At 57.1% G+C, this 14,997-nt stretch overlaps 6 protein-coding genes across 6 annotated transcripts; 4 read left to right on the forward strand and 2 right to left on the reverse strand.

Moving 5' to 3' along the window:
* Window positions 1-176: 176 nt before the first annotated feature.
* P884DRAFT_242852 (spindle assembly checkpoint component Mad1) lies at window positions 177-3,404 on the reverse strand. The gene is made up of 3 exons (XM_069440288.1): window positions 3,366-3,404; window positions 2,802-3,270; window positions 177-2,727 (listed from the first exon to the last, which is right to left on the reverse strand). The coding sequence occupies exons 2-3, from the start codon at window positions 2,991-2,993 to the stop codon at window positions 484-486; spliced, it is 2,436 nt and encodes an 811-aa protein (XP_069297854.1). The 5' UTR covers window positions 2,994-3,270; window positions 3,366-3,404; the 3' UTR covers window positions 177-483.
* Window positions 3,405-3,569: 165 nt separating this feature from the next.
* Window positions 3,570-5,743, forward strand: P884DRAFT_242856 (mitochondrial matrix Mmp37-domain-containing protein). The gene is made up of 2 exons (XM_069440289.1): window positions 3,570-3,797; window positions 3,859-5,743. Exons 1-2 carry the CDS (start codon window positions 3,765-3,767, stop codon window positions 5,470-5,472), a joined length of 1,647 nt encoding a protein of 548 aa, XP_069297855.1. The 5' UTR covers window positions 3,570-3,764; the 3' UTR covers window positions 5,473-5,743.
* A 1,498-nt stretch (window positions 5,744-7,241) lies between these two features.
* P884DRAFT_199859 (uncharacterized protein) lies at window positions 7,242-7,556 on the forward strand (the record flags this gene model as incomplete). Its single annotated transcript, XM_069438257.1, has 2 exons — window positions 7,242-7,369; window positions 7,514-7,556. 2 exons carry the CDS (start codon window positions 7,242-7,244, stop codon window positions 7,554-7,556), a joined length of 171 nt encoding a protein of 56 aa, XP_069297856.1.
* A 450-nt stretch (window positions 7,557-8,006) lies between these two features.
* P884DRAFT_223292 (uncharacterized protein) lies at window positions 8,007-11,189 on the reverse strand. The gene is made up of 4 exons (XM_069439554.1): window positions 10,812-11,189; window positions 10,459-10,752; window positions 10,293-10,402; window positions 8,007-10,240 (listed from the first exon to the last, which is right to left on the reverse strand). Exons 1-4 carry the CDS (start codon window positions 10,941-10,943, stop codon window positions 8,236-8,238), a joined length of 2,541 nt encoding a protein of 846 aa, XP_069297857.1. The 5' UTR covers window positions 10,944-11,189; the 3' UTR covers window positions 8,007-8,235.
* A 571-nt stretch (window positions 11,190-11,760) lies between these two features.
* P884DRAFT_306623 (uncharacterized protein) lies at window positions 11,761-12,163 on the forward strand. Its single transcript, XM_069445114.1, has one exon. It carries the CDS (start codon window positions 11,770-11,772, stop codon window positions 12,070-12,072), a length of 303 nt encoding a protein of 100 aa, XP_069297858.1. The 5' UTR covers window positions 11,761-11,769; the 3' UTR covers window positions 12,073-12,163.
* A 1,174-nt stretch (window positions 12,164-13,337) lies between these two features.
* P884DRAFT_277401 (amino-acid permease) lies at window positions 13,338-14,833 on the forward strand (the record flags this gene model as incomplete). Its single annotated transcript, XM_069443068.1, has 2 exons — window positions 13,338-14,708; window positions 14,774-14,833. 2 exons carry the CDS (start codon window positions 13,338-13,340, stop codon window positions 14,831-14,833), a joined length of 1,431 nt encoding a protein of 476 aa, XP_069297859.1.
* Window positions 14,834-14,997: the final 164 nt, after the last annotated feature.

The raw sequence follows: 14,997 nt of genomic DNA on the forward strand, positions 1-14,997 counted from the left end.
TCGAAGCAAGCTGATACCGGGAACATGTTTCGAGAAGCTGTCTAGGTGGTTTTGTTTCTTTTGTGCTATCGTTGGCTGGGTGTTGGGAGATTTCGAAGGGGGCTGAGAATGAGATCGCACATAATCGTACTTGGGTACATATCTCACGTATCTACCTTGTTCTATCCCAACCTTGTCCCCAAACTTGTCCGGGCTGTGCGGGGAGTAACAATCACTGGACCGGCGCGTTATGATGCGGGCAGGAAGATGACCGTATCTAATCCCCCTTGGATTCATGAGCAAAAAGAACAGCCAAGACTTTCATGGTGGCTATGAATTGACTCCCCCGTCTAAACACCGTTCCGGGAACCGACCAGGCACCAAACAGAGAGAAAATAGGGAAACATCAGAAAGTAATAGTGAGGGTATATGCCTGTTTCATCTCAAACAAACAAAAAAAAAAAAAACCTCATCACACATGCCGTTTGGTCCTCCTCTCCCCCTTCACCCCTCAACCCCGCCGCCGGCCCTCGTCCGCTCTTCGTAGAACTCCAACGTCAGGGCTGCCAAGAAACACGGGACGCAGCCGCGCTCGCGCACCCAGAACTTGATGTTGTCGCCGATCTTCTGGGCGAAGGCGCTCCGCGGCCCGCCGCCGACCTTCATGGTGCCGCGCTCGCCGTCAAAGACGATGCTGTTCTCGTGCTCGTCCGTCTGGGACGGGTAGTAGACGCTCTCGACGCGCATCTTGCCGCCCGGGATGAAGGTGACGGTCCAGCCGAGGGTGCTGAAGACGGCCTCCTTGAACTCGGCCGACTTGGCCGCCCACACCTCCTTGAGGCGGCGCGCCGACTTCTGCGCCGAGGCCGTCTCCGCCTTGGCCTCGGCGATCTCGCGCTGCGCGGCGGCGAGCTGCGAGGCCGGCACGGTGGCGAACAGGGTCGGCTGGCGCTGGATGTGCGCGAGCAGCTCGGCGTTCTCGAGCTTGAGCGCCGCGAGCGTCGCTGCTTTTGTCGCCTCGTGGTCCGACGTCGGGTTGGAACGGAGGGACAGGATGCGGGTCTGCAGCTGGGCCTGGGCCGAGGCGAGCTGGGAGGTGGCGACCTCGTGTTCCTTCTGCAGGAGGCGGTGGGCGGTCTGCAGTTCCGAGAGCTCGGACTGCAGTTTGCGGTTCTTGCGCGCCAGTTGGCCGAGGTGCTCGCTCTCGGCGTCGTCGGCCTCGCGCGGACGCTTGCTGCCCAGCAGCACCGGCTGGACCGGGCTTGTAGAGGCGGACTCGAGCGAGGACAGGTCGGCGTGTAGCGTGCTGACCTCGGCCTTATATTTGTCGACGAGGTCTTCGAGTTCTTGGATTCGCTTGACCTTCTGCTGGTCGACGCTCTCCGGCTGCAGAGTCATGTCCTCCATCTCAAACGTCTTGAGCTGTGCCCGGAGATATTCCACTTCCTTCTGGGCGAGGGCACGCTGCCTCTCGAGGCGGGCGCGAGCCTTGTCGTTCCCCGCACCAGAGCCTCCGGCCGCCCTGAGTTTCTCAACCTGGTCTAGAAGCTTCGCCTTCTCGTCCTCTAGCGACTTGATGATGTTGTCGCGGTCGGCAATCTCCGGCTGCAACTCTCCCAGTTTCTCGACCAGAGAAGCCGAGTGAAGGCGTTCCGCGACTAATGCCCGGGCTACGTCTTCGGGAGACGAGAACTCGTTCTGGCCATCCGCACCGGGTTCACCCTGCAGGTAAGCCGCCCAGGACTGCCGCTCATCCTCCAACCTTTGCCGCTGTCGTCTCTCTTCGTCGAGCTCTTGCTGGATGGCCTCGACTGCCTCTAGCTTCCTCTGTAGAGAGCGCTTCTCTTCCTCGACGATCTCGACAGCCTTGTGGACCTGACGAAGATGCTTCAGCTCCATCCCCTGCTCCCTGTTTTTCGCCTCCAGATTGCGGATGTGTGTCACTTGGTCGGATAACTCTCTCCGAATGACCGCAATGGTTTCGGCGTCGCCGGTTTGGGCCTTCAGCCGAAGGACATCAGCCTCTAACCTGCCGATTGTTTCGTCGCGCTCCGTCAATTGCGACTGTGCCTTCTCCAGGGCGTCGTCTTTGGCCTTGTTTTCCTCCTCCAGCTCGTTTGCAGTTCGCTGCAGTGAAGCAAGTTTGGCCCGCAAGTCGATCGCTTCCCGCTCGGCCATGCGCGCAGCTTCGTCCTTGGCCGCGCTCAGCTCCTCTAGTTGCTCCTGCAGCAACCTGGCCTCTTCCAGGGCATCTCTTGCCTTGGCCTCGAGCTCTCGTTTTTGTCGCTCCTTTTCGGCTCTCAGCTCGTCCAGTTCGCTTTGCAGAGCCTCGACCTGCCGTTGTGCCTTCCCCCTCTCCGCCTCGGCGGCCTGTTTCGCCTTGAAGTCATCCTCTGCCCGCCGCTTAGTGTCGCGCATCTCGTTTTCCATCTGCAGCCGCGCCAGCTCTTTTTCTTGCTCGTAGCTGCTGATCTGGTACTGCAGCGTGCCGACCTCGGCCTTGAGCTCCTCGATGCGCCTGCGCTGGGCCTCGTATTCTTCGGCGTCTGCGGGCGGTCGGTTCTCCTTGCTGCTTTCGCGACTGAGGCTACTCGCAGTCGTGGCGGCGCGACCCCGCGGAGGCGATGGTCCAGAGACACTGCCCTGTCGTGAGCCCGGGCGCGCCATGGTGCCGCCTGGAACGTTGGGCTCGCCGGTAAGAATGTTATAGGACGGCTGAGTGGTCGTGCTGTTGCGGAAACTCGGTATCTGCTGCCTATTCAGCATCGTCGTCGTCATCGTCACACGCAGAGCGATGGCTCGCTGCTCAAGTTTCCCCCTACCCTGGATTCCCGGATCGAAGTGCTGGGTCTTGGGATGCCGCCGCTGATGGTCGCTCGGAACTGCGACCCTCCGCCGCTGACTGAAGGACGTCTCGCAGATCCCGGAGGGTCCCCCTGTGGTGTGAAGGATCTCATGGTCGGCGGCCGGCGTTCTGATGGACGCGGTTGGGATTGATTTGGCGTTCGCGGCATCGCGGCGCGATCTGCTGTTTGGAAAAGAGTTTCGTCCGGACCTCTGATTGGGTGGACGTCTTAAACCCAAAACACCCCGTTCCGGGGCAACTCAGTTCTAAGCCCCTTCCTGTTGTCGAATTGATCAGGAAAGAAGGTTCTCTGGCTGCGTTTTACAAATTGAATCAAGCTCCCTACTTGGCTTCGGTCTTTGTTAGTTTGCTGCGTTTGTTCTCGATGGAATGCACGACAAATGCGTTGTAATGTAGTCAACGTAGTCCGGATACACAAGTCGTGCCTGTAAGTACCGTAAGCACAAATACTCTTTGGCACGCACGATAAAGTGCACAATGAATCCATTGGCCGCACTAAAAGGAGAAGTGCAAAACTCACCCCAAGTACCAGTGGGTTGGAGGTTTTTTTTTTTTTTTTCTCAAGGGTGGTGTTTAATCCCCAAGACTTCGCTTGGTTTCGGAAGAGGTGGAGCACCAAGTCCTCCGTCCTCCAGGCACTGTTAAGCTATGCATACCAAGACAGGCCAGATTGTGGGGTTCCAGACCGAAAGCCCCTGACAATGACGCGGGCGCCATGCGGTCTGTGATCTCCACTGCATTCTCCATCACTTCCTTTTCGGCAGCAAGAGCTTCCAGCCAACGCCCAGCTCCTCCGGGCCTCATCTGTTCGCTCATGGCATTCGGCTGGAGGTGACGTTTCGCAGCAGCGCTGCCCCAAAATCCGGCCAACCGTCCCCCGAGATCCAACTTCGATTCGCCGATCGCCGAAGAAATTGTGATGGTTCGTGGCCGCATCCCCGCCGCGGTGCTGGTAAGCCCCAATTCCCCGTTCAATTGCTCTCGGAACGTCATAGCTCACCAATCTCCAACAGAGACGCCTCGCGCCTCACTCGAGGCCGCTGCGCCTAGTCTTCACCCCGTATGTCAAAGCCTCTTCGGCGGTCCAGCTAGGCTACCCGCCGGTTCCTACGCGCAATTACGGTACAACGCGGAACGACGGCGCTGGCAGCGTGGATGCGAAAGAAGCTCAGGGAAGCGCCCGGCACGATGCGGCGGCAGACTCGGCTGCCGCCACGGCAAGGACGGACGCCAAATCGGCTCAAGGGCTGGCGAAAGAAGCTACCACCTCGTCCACCGCCGGCTCCTCGGTAGTCAGCGATGTTCAGGATTGGGAGTACGACCCGAACATGAAGGTCGAATCGTTCAAAGACCTTCCTCATGCCAACTTTGGCGTCAACCAGCACATCCCCTTCGATGCAGAGTTCAAGGAAGTCTTAAAAGCAATACCCTGGCAGTTCCGCGCTCCGATCCGCTATGCTTTTGCCTACGGCTCCGGTGTGTTCCCTCAGTCTAAGCCTAGCGGCAAGACCGCCACCGAGGAAGAGATTCGCTCGGTACATCCGAAGGCGCCGCTCGCCGTGCAGAGAGCTCAGGACGGCACGCCAAAGATGATTGACTTCATTTTTGGTGTCTCGCACACACAACACTGGCACTCTCTAAACATGAAACAGCATCGGGACCACTACTCTTCGCTCGCCAGTCTCGGTTCCGGTGCTGTCTCGTATGTTCAGGATAGGCTGGGCGCGGGTGTCTACTTCAACCCGTATGTCGTCGTCAACGGCATCCTGATCAAGTACGGCGTGGTGCAACTAAACACCCTGGAGAAGGACCTGACACAGTGGGACACGCTCTACCTGGCGGGGAGGCTGCATAAGCCGGTCAAGATTCTCCGGGACGACCCGAAAATCAGACTAGCGAACCAGATGAACCTTCTCTCGGCCTTACGAACAGCGCTGCTGCTGCTCCCGCCGAATTTCACGGAGGAGGAGCTGTACGGTACGATCGCCGGCATCAGCTACCTCGGCGACCCGCGCATGGCGCTACCCACCGAGAATCCACGGAAGGTTAAAAACATTGTGGGCAACAACATGGCCAACTTCCGGCGTCTCTACTTGCCCCTCATCGAAACACTGCCCAATGTAGCTTTCAACGACCCCGGCGTCAGCGCAAAGGACTGGATCTGGGACGAGACCAAGAACCTCAGGCTTGCACAGGATATGGACCCCGTCAAGCGAGGCAACATGGTGCGGCGCTTGCCCAAAGCGTTTCGCTCCCGTCTGTATTTCCAATACCAAAAGAAGCTGGCCATCCCGTCGGAAGAGTTCCGCAAAATGATGGACGAGAGCAAGCATGAAGACTCTGTCGCGTTCAAGAGACGCGAAGGAGGCGGGTTTGAGCGGCGCATCGCCCAGGACGATCCCGTCGAACTCCGTAACTACATCCGGACCGTCATCAAGCAGACCATCGGCTGGCCAGCGACCACACAGTCTCTCAAGGGGCCCCTGACCAGCGGGTTCCGGCGTACGTGGCGGTACTTGCGGGAGAAGATAGACAAATACCGTCAGGGCAGGCGGGCAGAAAAGGAAGATGCCGCCGATGGCCCCGAAAGCACAAGCGGCGGCGATGGCAGCGCAAAGGGGCCGTGACGAGAAACCCTTTCTTGAGCGTTATGACTGGTTAGCAAAAAGAGCATGTCTTCTTATATGTATGTACGTAATTTGTGTGGCATGATGATGGCACTCGGGTACAGGACTTAGACCGGTGAGTGGCGTTGTTTTTTATAGCTCGGGTTATCATATGGGCTCGGCAAACAGCGTAATGTTAAACAGAGACGAGTTGGCTTCGGTAGAGAGAGCACCACTCTACTTCTTAGCCTGCCCTAAGCCCCGCCGCCGGGCAAATGAAAATCTCAAGCCGACTTTGCCATGAAATTTGCCATCTCCCTACATCCCAAACCATTCGCGTCACACGCTTCGGGATGCAACGGCGGTCTGCTCCGTAATTAGAGAACCACCAACAAAAACGTCGGTCCAACTCGGTGATAAAGTAATTAGCCAGTAACTGCCTCAAGGCTCGGCCACCTATCATCACCCCATATCTCAGGCCTCTAATATGTCCATTCGCCTCAAACCCTTCCAAGAGGCTGGTGCTACGCGTCTCCAAAGAGGTTCTCTCGCCTCCGTCCTATCACACCTCGGTGTTGACTCACCCCAGACTCTACTTGGATCTCGAACAAGGTGCAACCACCGTCATTAACACAGATGCAAGAGCCGTAGGATTAGGCAGTACTGCCCTGGGTGTCACTAACGCTCAAGTTACGCTTTCTGGAATTTGTAATGAGTGCTCACGTAAGCGGCAATATGAAGTTGATATCATCACGACACAGGAATTGGAGAAACCTGGGAGGTTGCAGGGCTCGTTGATACTAGGGATTACAGTCTGCTACCCCTTTAACCCCGGTTGGATGGTTGGCTAGAATGGCTGCACCGCGTGACACTTGCCGCGGAACATCACTCAAGGTACAGGTGCGTGTCATTGTTTTGTTGACCTAATTAATTATGATAGAGAGAGAGAGAGAGAGAGAGAGATGAAAAGATCAAATAAAGAGTCCCTCCAGTCAATTAAGGCCAAGTGAAATTTTCGTAGGGCAGGATTTCATACCCAGGTACTACTGCTCACCCATCTCAATGACTGACCGAAGGGTCAGATAACTTCCCCTGACTTGCTTAGTGAAGGTGTGGAACAGCATCTGCGGAACGGAACGGATTGATATGACATGGAAGCAAGAGCGTTTAGCACAAACTCGGTCCGTGGTGGCTTCGGATCACTTCATCCACATGATTAAATTATGAATCTGTCTGCTCCTGCCTTTTCTTTCACTTTCCAAAAAAATCGAATGTTTTGGGAAGGCACCTTACAACTTCTATCCTATATTATAAAACTCAAACTCCGTGCATTGGTTCACTTGAGCTTCTGGTTCCCTTGGGCTTCGACTTTGACTATTATTATGAACATTGCAGCATCTCTGAACAGAACCCCATCCTGTCGCGGCGGCTTTGCAAATCTCCCGCAGCCAAACAAATAATAATTACACTTCCCGCCATCAAGACACCACAAACGCTTCTTCCCCATGAACGCTGTAGCCACGGCCCCACGAGCAGCCACTGAAGTATTGACGCCGGCGACACCGGGCTCCGTCCCGACAACCCCAACCGACGGCTTCTCCGACAAGACCACCTCGAGCCAGCAACCTGACACCACAGTGTGTCCCCAGTCTGACACTCCCAACAAGAACGCAACTGTCACGACCGCCCCTCCCATCACAGAGTCACCGCCTACCCCGAGCCAAGAAGTGACGTCGCGCCTCCTCCTCAAGACGGTATCCGACCCTATTACGGCTTCGGAATCTGCCAAGATGGGACACAAGACACGCAAGGGCATCCTCTACGTGACCTCCTTCTTCGTTCCTCCGCTGGCGGTGTATCTGAGACGCGGAACCAACGCGGATTTTGGGCTAAACATTCTGTTGACCCTTTTGGGCTGGTACGTGAACGTGAACACTCCCCCAGCCTGCTTGTATAGCTGTTTGCTCCCTAATACTTATGCAAACGCCTTGACCAAGTGGGTCTTTGAGGGTGAAGAATAGGCGGAAATCCGCTTTGCTGACGATGTTGAATCACCTACCAGGATCCCAGGTGTACTCCACGCCATGTATCTCGTCTCAAAGTAGAAGAAGGTACGACGGGTAGATGGAAGGATCGGAGTTGGCGTTGGGAGAAGGAGCGGCATTGATGTCGACCTGGACTTTCGCCCCCTGCTTGAAGGATACGCAAGGTGTCCGTAGCGGCTCATTGGTCAGGGATCCGGATGTGGTGTTGATGTGTCGACGAAGACGGCTTCTGATCATGATACTGGGTGCTGCGGGTGCTTGAGGTTGCGGTTTAATTATCACAACCCTAGATGCACGCTCTTCTACTCGCCCGACTCTACCTAAGCGCCCTAAACAAATATACGTCAGCTGCATTGGGTAGAGGAGTGGGGCATCCGTTCATCCGTGAGACCATCCGCTGTGTTAATGTTCCCTAACCCAACTGTTGTTCAAAGGATCTCAGCTTCTAAAAAGGATCAAAATCACAGCGGTCCTGCGATAAGGGGATCACTCAGTAGAGGAAGCAAGAATCGGGGATAACGTGGCAGGAGAGCGGTTCAAGAACGAAGCTCGATTAGACCAAGAGCAGCAAATCCAACGCCAACAAACCGAGTACCCAGCAACCCTATCACAGTAGCACAACAAAACTGCTATGGCAGATTTGGTAATAACACACTCGACAAGGTACCCTTTGACAATGACCTCCATCTCCCCACACCTCGACTTATGCCGCCATCTATGTCCGACAGTCGAGCCAACTCTATACCTCAACAACAAGCCCCTCCAGAACCTTCAACGCCCTCATGCCCTCGGCCTCGAACGCCGCCACCATCGCTTCGCATTCCCGCTTCAGCTTCTGCTCCGCCAGCTCGGCATTATGATAGATCCACTCCTCCACCGTCATGCGCTTCTCAGGACTTGTCAGCTCGGCACCCTTCCGCAGCAGCTTCGCGACGCCCCGTTGGCCGCTATGGCCGTTTTCCTTGTCATCCTCGCCGTCGTGGGGGCTCCTGACGGGCGAGGACGAGAAGAGCAAGTCCAAATCAGCCGGCTCCCAGGGGTGGCTGCTTTGCAGGCCAGAGATGATGTTGCGCCTGGACGGGGAGTTGCGGTTGGGGGTCTGGGCGACGGCGGTGTCGAGCGGGGCGAGGGCGACTCGCTTTGGGAGCACGCTCGCTGCTGGCTGGAGGGAGGTCGGAGGTTGATTCTCGGCGTCGGAGGATTGGGGGGACCGGGTGCGGGTTGTGCCGGTAGTTTGGTTGTTGGAGCGCGCCGAGAGGCTGGGGCGGGTTCGGGGAGTCGAGGGGGGTTGCGGAAGGCGGCTAGAAGATGAAGGCGGTGCTGGAAGAGTCTTGGAAGATTTCTGCGGCGTCGTTGTTGCCGGGACTGAGGCGGGAAGTTGGCTCCGACCCGAGTTCCGGGGAGAGGCAGGAGCTGGCTTCCTGAAGATGGCATCTGGCGGGTCGTCTGCCACGGGTATAGACTCTCGAGGCTGTGTGGCGGCGACCTTCCCGGACGCCTCCACGGACGGGCGCGGCGCTAGATCTTCAACGGAGGCTTCTGAGGCTGTTGACTTCTTGGACGGCCGCCCTCGCCTTCGCTTCTCGTTGCTGGGGCAAGCGACAGGCTTCGTCAGCACGGTCTCTGTACTGACATTGGGATCCTCTGCCGGCACCATCTCCATATCCGATTGCGGTTGTGGAGCGTCAATATCCCTAGCCTGAGCTTGTTCAGGAGCTCGTACTTCTTCCGCCTCAGCTGGTTCGGAGGGAGGTACGGGCTCCTTCGCCTTGCTAATCTGTCTCGAGACCTTTCGGGTCCCGGCTTTGCGGCCCTTCTTTGGTACCGCGAGAGTCCCTGCAGCTGCGATTTGCTCTACTTCCATCCCAGCCTGTATCGCCTCAAAGTCGGCCTCAATCTCCGCGTCATTTGGTACCATTGGAGTTGGGTCAAGCACGGCGCGAGAATCATGTTCGGCTTTCTTCTTCTTCTGAACACTGACTTTGCGTGCGGTGGTGGCCTTCTTGGGCCGTCCCCTAGCCGGCGGAGGGATTTGTTCCACGGAGATCCCATCGGCATCGCTGTTGTAGCGTTCCAAGTCGGCTTCAAGTTGGCGCTCGAGCTCGTCGTCATCGGGCATCTGAGCGCGTAGGGATGCGGTTGATGCTTGGGACGTAACGGATGCCCGCGAAGTCATCCGCTTAGTTTTCGCTGTTGAAGCCGAGGCTCTCTTCCTCGAAGCCGGTTGCTTAGCAGGAAGGGCATCGCCCATATCGGCGTCAATAATCGACGAGGTATCGGCAGCCATGCTTGCCCTTGCCTTCGTGGCTCGCTTCTTGGAAGCTGGCGCCTCCGCATTGACAACGGATGGGTCCTCCATAGCGTCGCTGGCACGCTTGTGGCCTCTTGCACCACTTTGTTGTTGGAGCTCCTGCCCTCCATCCTCCAAGATATCGACGGCCTCTTCTTTCTTTGCCTTGGTCTTTCGTCCCTTGCCAGTAACGGGTTTGCGTCCCTTCGCTGTTTTTCTCCCTCCTTGTGTCATTGTAGATGCAGTGGTCATAACACTGTCGTCGTGGTCGGCAGAGACGTCGGCCGTAGAGGTGAGATCCGACACTGTTGTTGCAACGGTGGCAACGGACTGTACTGAAAGTCGAGAGGCTTTGGAGGTTCTAGCTGCCCTCCCTCTTCCTTTCTTTGGGGCGGGATACTGATTGATGAGTGCAAAGAAGAGACAGCCCGGTTTGCGTTTGTAGTGCTCGTCACTGCATTGAGATTTAGTATGCCACCATCGCCGACACAAGATGCGCCACCTACAATGGATTGTCGTCGGATTCCCAACCCTCGAGCGCGAGATCGCAGTAAGCACAGGTCGTCATGTCATCAGCCTCGAGCGACGGGGTGTACTTCCAACCACCCTCGACCAGCTGTAGCTTTGGTTTAGCCATGCTTTCCAGTCCTGGAACCGAGAGTGCCTGCCTACCTTCTTCGTCTTGCATTTGAAACCCTTCTTCGACTCGTACGGCCACCTGCCAGCGAATGTCGCCTTCCGCGCTTCAACCATGGCAGGGTCGAGGGGGTGTACTTTCCCATAATTCCCATATCCGGCCTCGATTGCCGCCATAATCGCCCAGCCGCAAGTTGGCGAATGCTTCAGGTGCTCCCCCACCGGGTTGTCATTCTCTTCCCACCCATCGAGCGACTTCTCGCACAAAAAGCACACCACATTGTCGGGACTCTTGAGGTGCGGCTCGTAAAAGAAACCGGCTTTCGCAAGCTGCCTCGACGCGTGAGCCAAGTCCTATGCCATGTTTCGCTAGGGGGGAGGGAACCTACAGCGACTGGTGAGAGAGTCTTGTGTGGCCAGGCGAGTGTCTTTGCAGCCTTGCCCTTGGAGGAAACAACTTGGGGGACTCGAAACGAGTCGAGGCGATTTTCAAAAATGAAGTATCTGTCGGTGGGTTCCATGCCAACGCAGTTGTCGGAAGCGCGTCACTCCCTCGGGGGTACGTCTCCGGTCGCGATGGGGAGCAGTCGGGTGTCGGATGCGGGCGCGTTCCCCGGTCGGTCGAAAGGTGTGTCGCCCGAGGCCCTTTTTTTCCGCTGCTGTGACAGCGCGTGTTGGAAGAGACGTGGCGGAGCTAGCTAATGATCAAGGAAGCTCTCCTCAATTGGTGACTACGCGATTGAAGCTTTGCGCCCACTGGACTCGAGACGATGTCGGAAAGGAGATCTCAAGGACCGATTTCTGAGGAACGATGGTGATTGGACAGCTGCATCGCGTTTGTTTACTTGCCGTTCGGGGCTCAAGTGGGGCTGATGTTGTGCGCCACAGCTTCAATGTCCGAGCACAGCCAGAATTTGCTCCAACGTTACACTAGTTATTGCTGGTGCCTCGGGCACTGGTGGCTGGGTTAGGGTTACAAAATCCCAATTTTCAAGCTCCGGGGATGGCCCCCCAACCACCCACGCAAATCGCAACACCCAAATACTCCGTGCTCCGCACCAAGTCCCGCGCAGTTCGACTTCAACCCGGGAAATGCTGGCTTGGCCAGATTCGTCACCGAGGGTTCTCAGTTGGCTCCCATCCCGGGCCAATAGTGCGCACTGCGGAACCGACTCACTCGGCAATTTGCGGCGTTGTGCAAACGACGACAACGGCCGAGTTTCCCAGTTGCCGATCTACACTGTTAGTGCCAGTTGGATGAACGACATTGCCTAATCAGAACTGGCGACATGGCGACCTCGCAAGCAGATCAATCTGTTGTATTCTACAGCATGCCCGTTTCTTTCCATGGTCGCCTTCCTGGCGGTGTACCTTTTCCCTGCGGCGTTCCCTGCGCGAGACCTGTTCCCGTTCTCCGCTCTGCTGGAGATGATGAAACCTGTCTTCGTCCAAGTTGGCCAACCAATGCGCTGGCGATTATCCACCTTGGTTGAGATGTGGAGTAGATGCACTCGATGCTCGGAGGTAGCCCGGCGTTCACCGAATGGATGGAGCCGGGAAGTTCCCAGGTTCAAGCATCAAATCCCGCAATCGTCCGTTATGAGCCCCCTCGGCCCTGTTCGTTGTTGTTGGCGGGGAATACTCGACTGAATGTTTATCGAAAATATCGCGTGTCCAAACAATGCTATGCAGAGTGCTAGTGCACGTCATTGCGGCTTTCGATCTGGGCGTCAACTACCGGGCATTAAGCTTTTTAGCGTTGGGTCGTTCGCCAATTTGAGTAAGCGTCCCTGAGCGCCGCAAGGCGGCGGGCGGAATGTGCCGAGGTTGGCAGGTTGTCGTTCCTTTTCTCCGCATTGCACGCGTGCTTGCAGAGACACTACAACACGACGCAGTCGAGGAATCTGCAAGTTCGGATAATGCGTAAAGTAATTACAATGTACGAGCGTGTCCACCAACCGCTCGACTCCACACGCCCGCGGGGGGCATGAATCGCAGCCAGCGAATATCAAACGAACCCCAGCGATATGACCGAGGCTTTGCGGCGACTGATGACAGTCACTTTCACATAATATCGCCCCAACCTTGGCCATCCTTGCCACGCCCCCCCACAAGTCCGCAAATGGAAGCGATCAAGAACGAACAAGCTTCTAGAAGCGAGCGGAGGATCGGGTGACGGCGTGGGAAAACCGTGCCAGGTACATACAGGGACCAACCACCTATCGTGCCTCGCCTGCGAGCAACTCGTCCGAGGGCCAGGAATCTGGGGTCTGGAGAGAGAGCAGTGCTACCGCATGACTTCGCATGGGGAGATGTGCCGCGCAATACCAGTCGAGGATCTTGGTCATGACGGCCACATCAAGGCAGTCCATCAGACGAAGGGGGCAAGGCAATGGCAAACACGCCGTGCCGAGGGTTCCGGATAGGACCTCAACCAAAAAAAGGCGGCGGCGGCGGCCGAAGCAGGGATTCGCGGGCAATTGAGAGTCGGACTCTTGGCCCGGATGGTGGTTTGCAGATCTGGGCCTTTTTTTAAAAAAAGACGTGCTGAAAGTCGCCTTCCTTCTACCTGCCTTCCCTTTCTTCGATTTCGACCCCCCTCCCTGTTTCCTTCTTGCCCCAGGGCTTGGGTAGCTGGCCTTTTGAGGACGCGGGAAATATCCTTTTCGCTCCCCTTCCACCTTCTACCCCTCCCCCTCTTCTTTCCCCCTCTTCATAAGGCCAGGCCCGGAAGGAACTCTGGTCTTGGTTCATCCGGCCTCTCCCCCTTCCCTTCCCTTCCCGACAGCCACCGCGCCTTGCCTGACCTGCGTTCAACACGCCAGTTTACGGACTGTGACGGGAGGTGACAGATAAAGACGGCCTCGGACGCTGCAAAAGGCTAAAAAAAAAACATAAAAAAAACATCCTTCAGCATGGCGTCTATAACCCCCGTCTCGGACACCAAGACCCCGGAAAAGAAGGCCGACATGTTCGACAGCCCGGACCCAGTGTCGCAATCCCAGTCTGACGATGAAGTGGGCGAAGTGCGACTTGCGGCCATGGGCGACTACGAGAAACAAAAGGCGGCCGAGGGCGAGGCCCATTTCCACCGCCTCGGCTGGAAGCGCCTCACCATCGTGCTGATCGTGACGGCGGTCGCCCTGGGCAGCCTCAGTCTCCCCGGCGCCTTCGCGACCCTGGGGATGGTGGCCGGAGTCATCATCACGGTAGGGATCGGCCTCGTCGCCCTGTACGCCAGCTACGTGATCGGCCAGATGAAGCTCAAGTACCCGGACATTTCGCACTACACCGACGTGGGCCGCATGATGTGTGGCCGGTTCGGCTACGAGTTCATCAGCGTCATGTTCGTCCTGCAGCTCGTCTTCACGACCGGCTCCCACGTCCTGACGGGCGCCATCATGTTCGGCAACCTGTCGGATAACGGCGCCTGCACCGTCGTCTTTACCGTCGTCTCGGGCATCATCCTGTTCCTCGTCGCCATCCCGCCCAGCTTTGCCGAGATGGCCATCCTCGGGTACATCGACTTCGCGTCCATCATCGCCGCCATCTTCATCACCATCATCGCGACCGGCGTCCGCGCCGGCGACTTGCCCGGCGGCGTCGGGTCGGTTGCCTGGTCTGCGTGGCCAAAGGAGGACCTGTCGCTGGCGGAAGCCTTCATCGCCATCAGCAACATCGTCTTTGCCTACAGCTTTGCGCTGTGCCAGTTCAGCTTCATGGACGAGATGCACACCCCCAAGGACTACGACAAGGCGGTCGTGACGCTCGGCGTCTTCGAGATCTTCCTCTACACCCTCACGGGCGCGCTCGTCTACGCGTTCGTCGGTCCCGACGTCCAGTCGCCCGCCCTGCTCTCGGCGGGGCCCTTGGTGTCCAAGGTGGCGTTCGGCATCGCGATTCCCGTCATCTTCATCTCGGGCAGCATCAACACGACGGTGGTGGCTCGCTACATCCACGGGCGCGTGTTCAAGAACTCCATTATTCGCTACGTCAACACCCCCATGGGCTGGGCCACGTGGATCGGCCTGGTTGCCGCCCTCACGGTGCTCGCGTGGGTCATTGCCGGCGCCGTCCCCTTCTTCTCGGACCTGCTGGCAATCTGCTCCTCGCTCTTCGTGTCGGGCTTCAGCTTCTACTTCCCCGCCATAATGTGGTTCATGTTCATTAAAGAGGGCAAGTGGTACGAGCGGAAAAACTGGGCTTTAACAGCTGCCAATGCTATCACCTTTATCGTAGGCATTGCTGTGCTCGGTGTCGGGACATATTCTGCCATCTGGGATATCGTGAGTAATCATTCTTTCTTCCCCCTCTGCCTTGGATAGCAGCACCAGAACTGACCGTATCCCAGAACCATCGGTACAAGACCGGGATGGTTTCGGACCCCTTCAGTTGTGCGCCCCTTGCGTGAGGCGTCTCCAGCTCGTTTCTCTACATTTCGGGGAGGTTTTGGGGGAGTTTTGGAAGAGCACTGCAGCAGATACGCATCGCGCCAGAGGTCCATTCAGGCAATGGCAGCTCGACCCTTTCATGGACTCATGATTGACAGACTTTGATGAGGCATGTATTCGGAGC

This window comes from Thermothelomyces heterothallicus (genome assembly GCF_042370625.1).
Source record: "Thermothelomyces heterothallicus CBS 202.75 unplaced genomic scaffold P884_scaffold_10, whole genome shotgun sequence".
NCBI classification, from domain to species: domain Eukaryota; kingdom Fungi; phylum Ascomycota; class Sordariomycetes; order Sordariales; family Chaetomiaceae; genus Thermothelomyces; species Thermothelomyces heterothallicus.

Bases quoted from the DNA above. Each gene is read 5' to 3' on its own strand.
- P884DRAFT_242852 (XM_069440288.1), bottom strand. From the start codon at position 2,993: ATGCCGCGAACGCCAAATCAATCCCAACCGCGTCCATCAGAACGCCGG. The intron at 2,728-2,801 runs GTAGGGGGAAAC...AATAGGCAGCAG, and splicing joins CTTCGATCCGGGAATCCAGG to ATACCGAGTTTCCGCAACAG.
- P884DRAFT_242856 (XM_069440289.1), top strand. From the start codon at position 3,765: ATGGTTCGTGGCCGCATCCCCGCCGCGGTGCTG. The intron at 3,798-3,858 runs GTAAGCCCCAAT...AATCTCCAACAG, and splicing joins GCATCCCCGCCGCGGTGCTG to AGACGCCTCGCGCCTCACTC.
- P884DRAFT_223292 (XM_069439554.1), bottom strand. From the start codon at position 10,943: ATGGAACCCACCGACAGATACTTCATTTTTGAAAATCGCCTCGACTCG. The intron at 10,753-10,811 runs GTAGGTTCCCTC...GCGTCGAGGCAG, and splicing joins AGACTCTCTCACCAGTCGCT to CTTGCGAAAGCCGGTTTCTT. The intron at 10,403-10,458 runs GTAGGCAGGCAC...CCAAAGCTACAG, and splicing joins TCAAATGCAAGACGAAGAAG to CTGGTCGAGGGTGGTTGGAA.
- P884DRAFT_306623 (XM_069445114.1), top strand. From the start codon at position 11,770: ATGGTCGCCTTCCTGGCGGTGTACCTTTTCCCTGCGGCGTTCCCTGCG.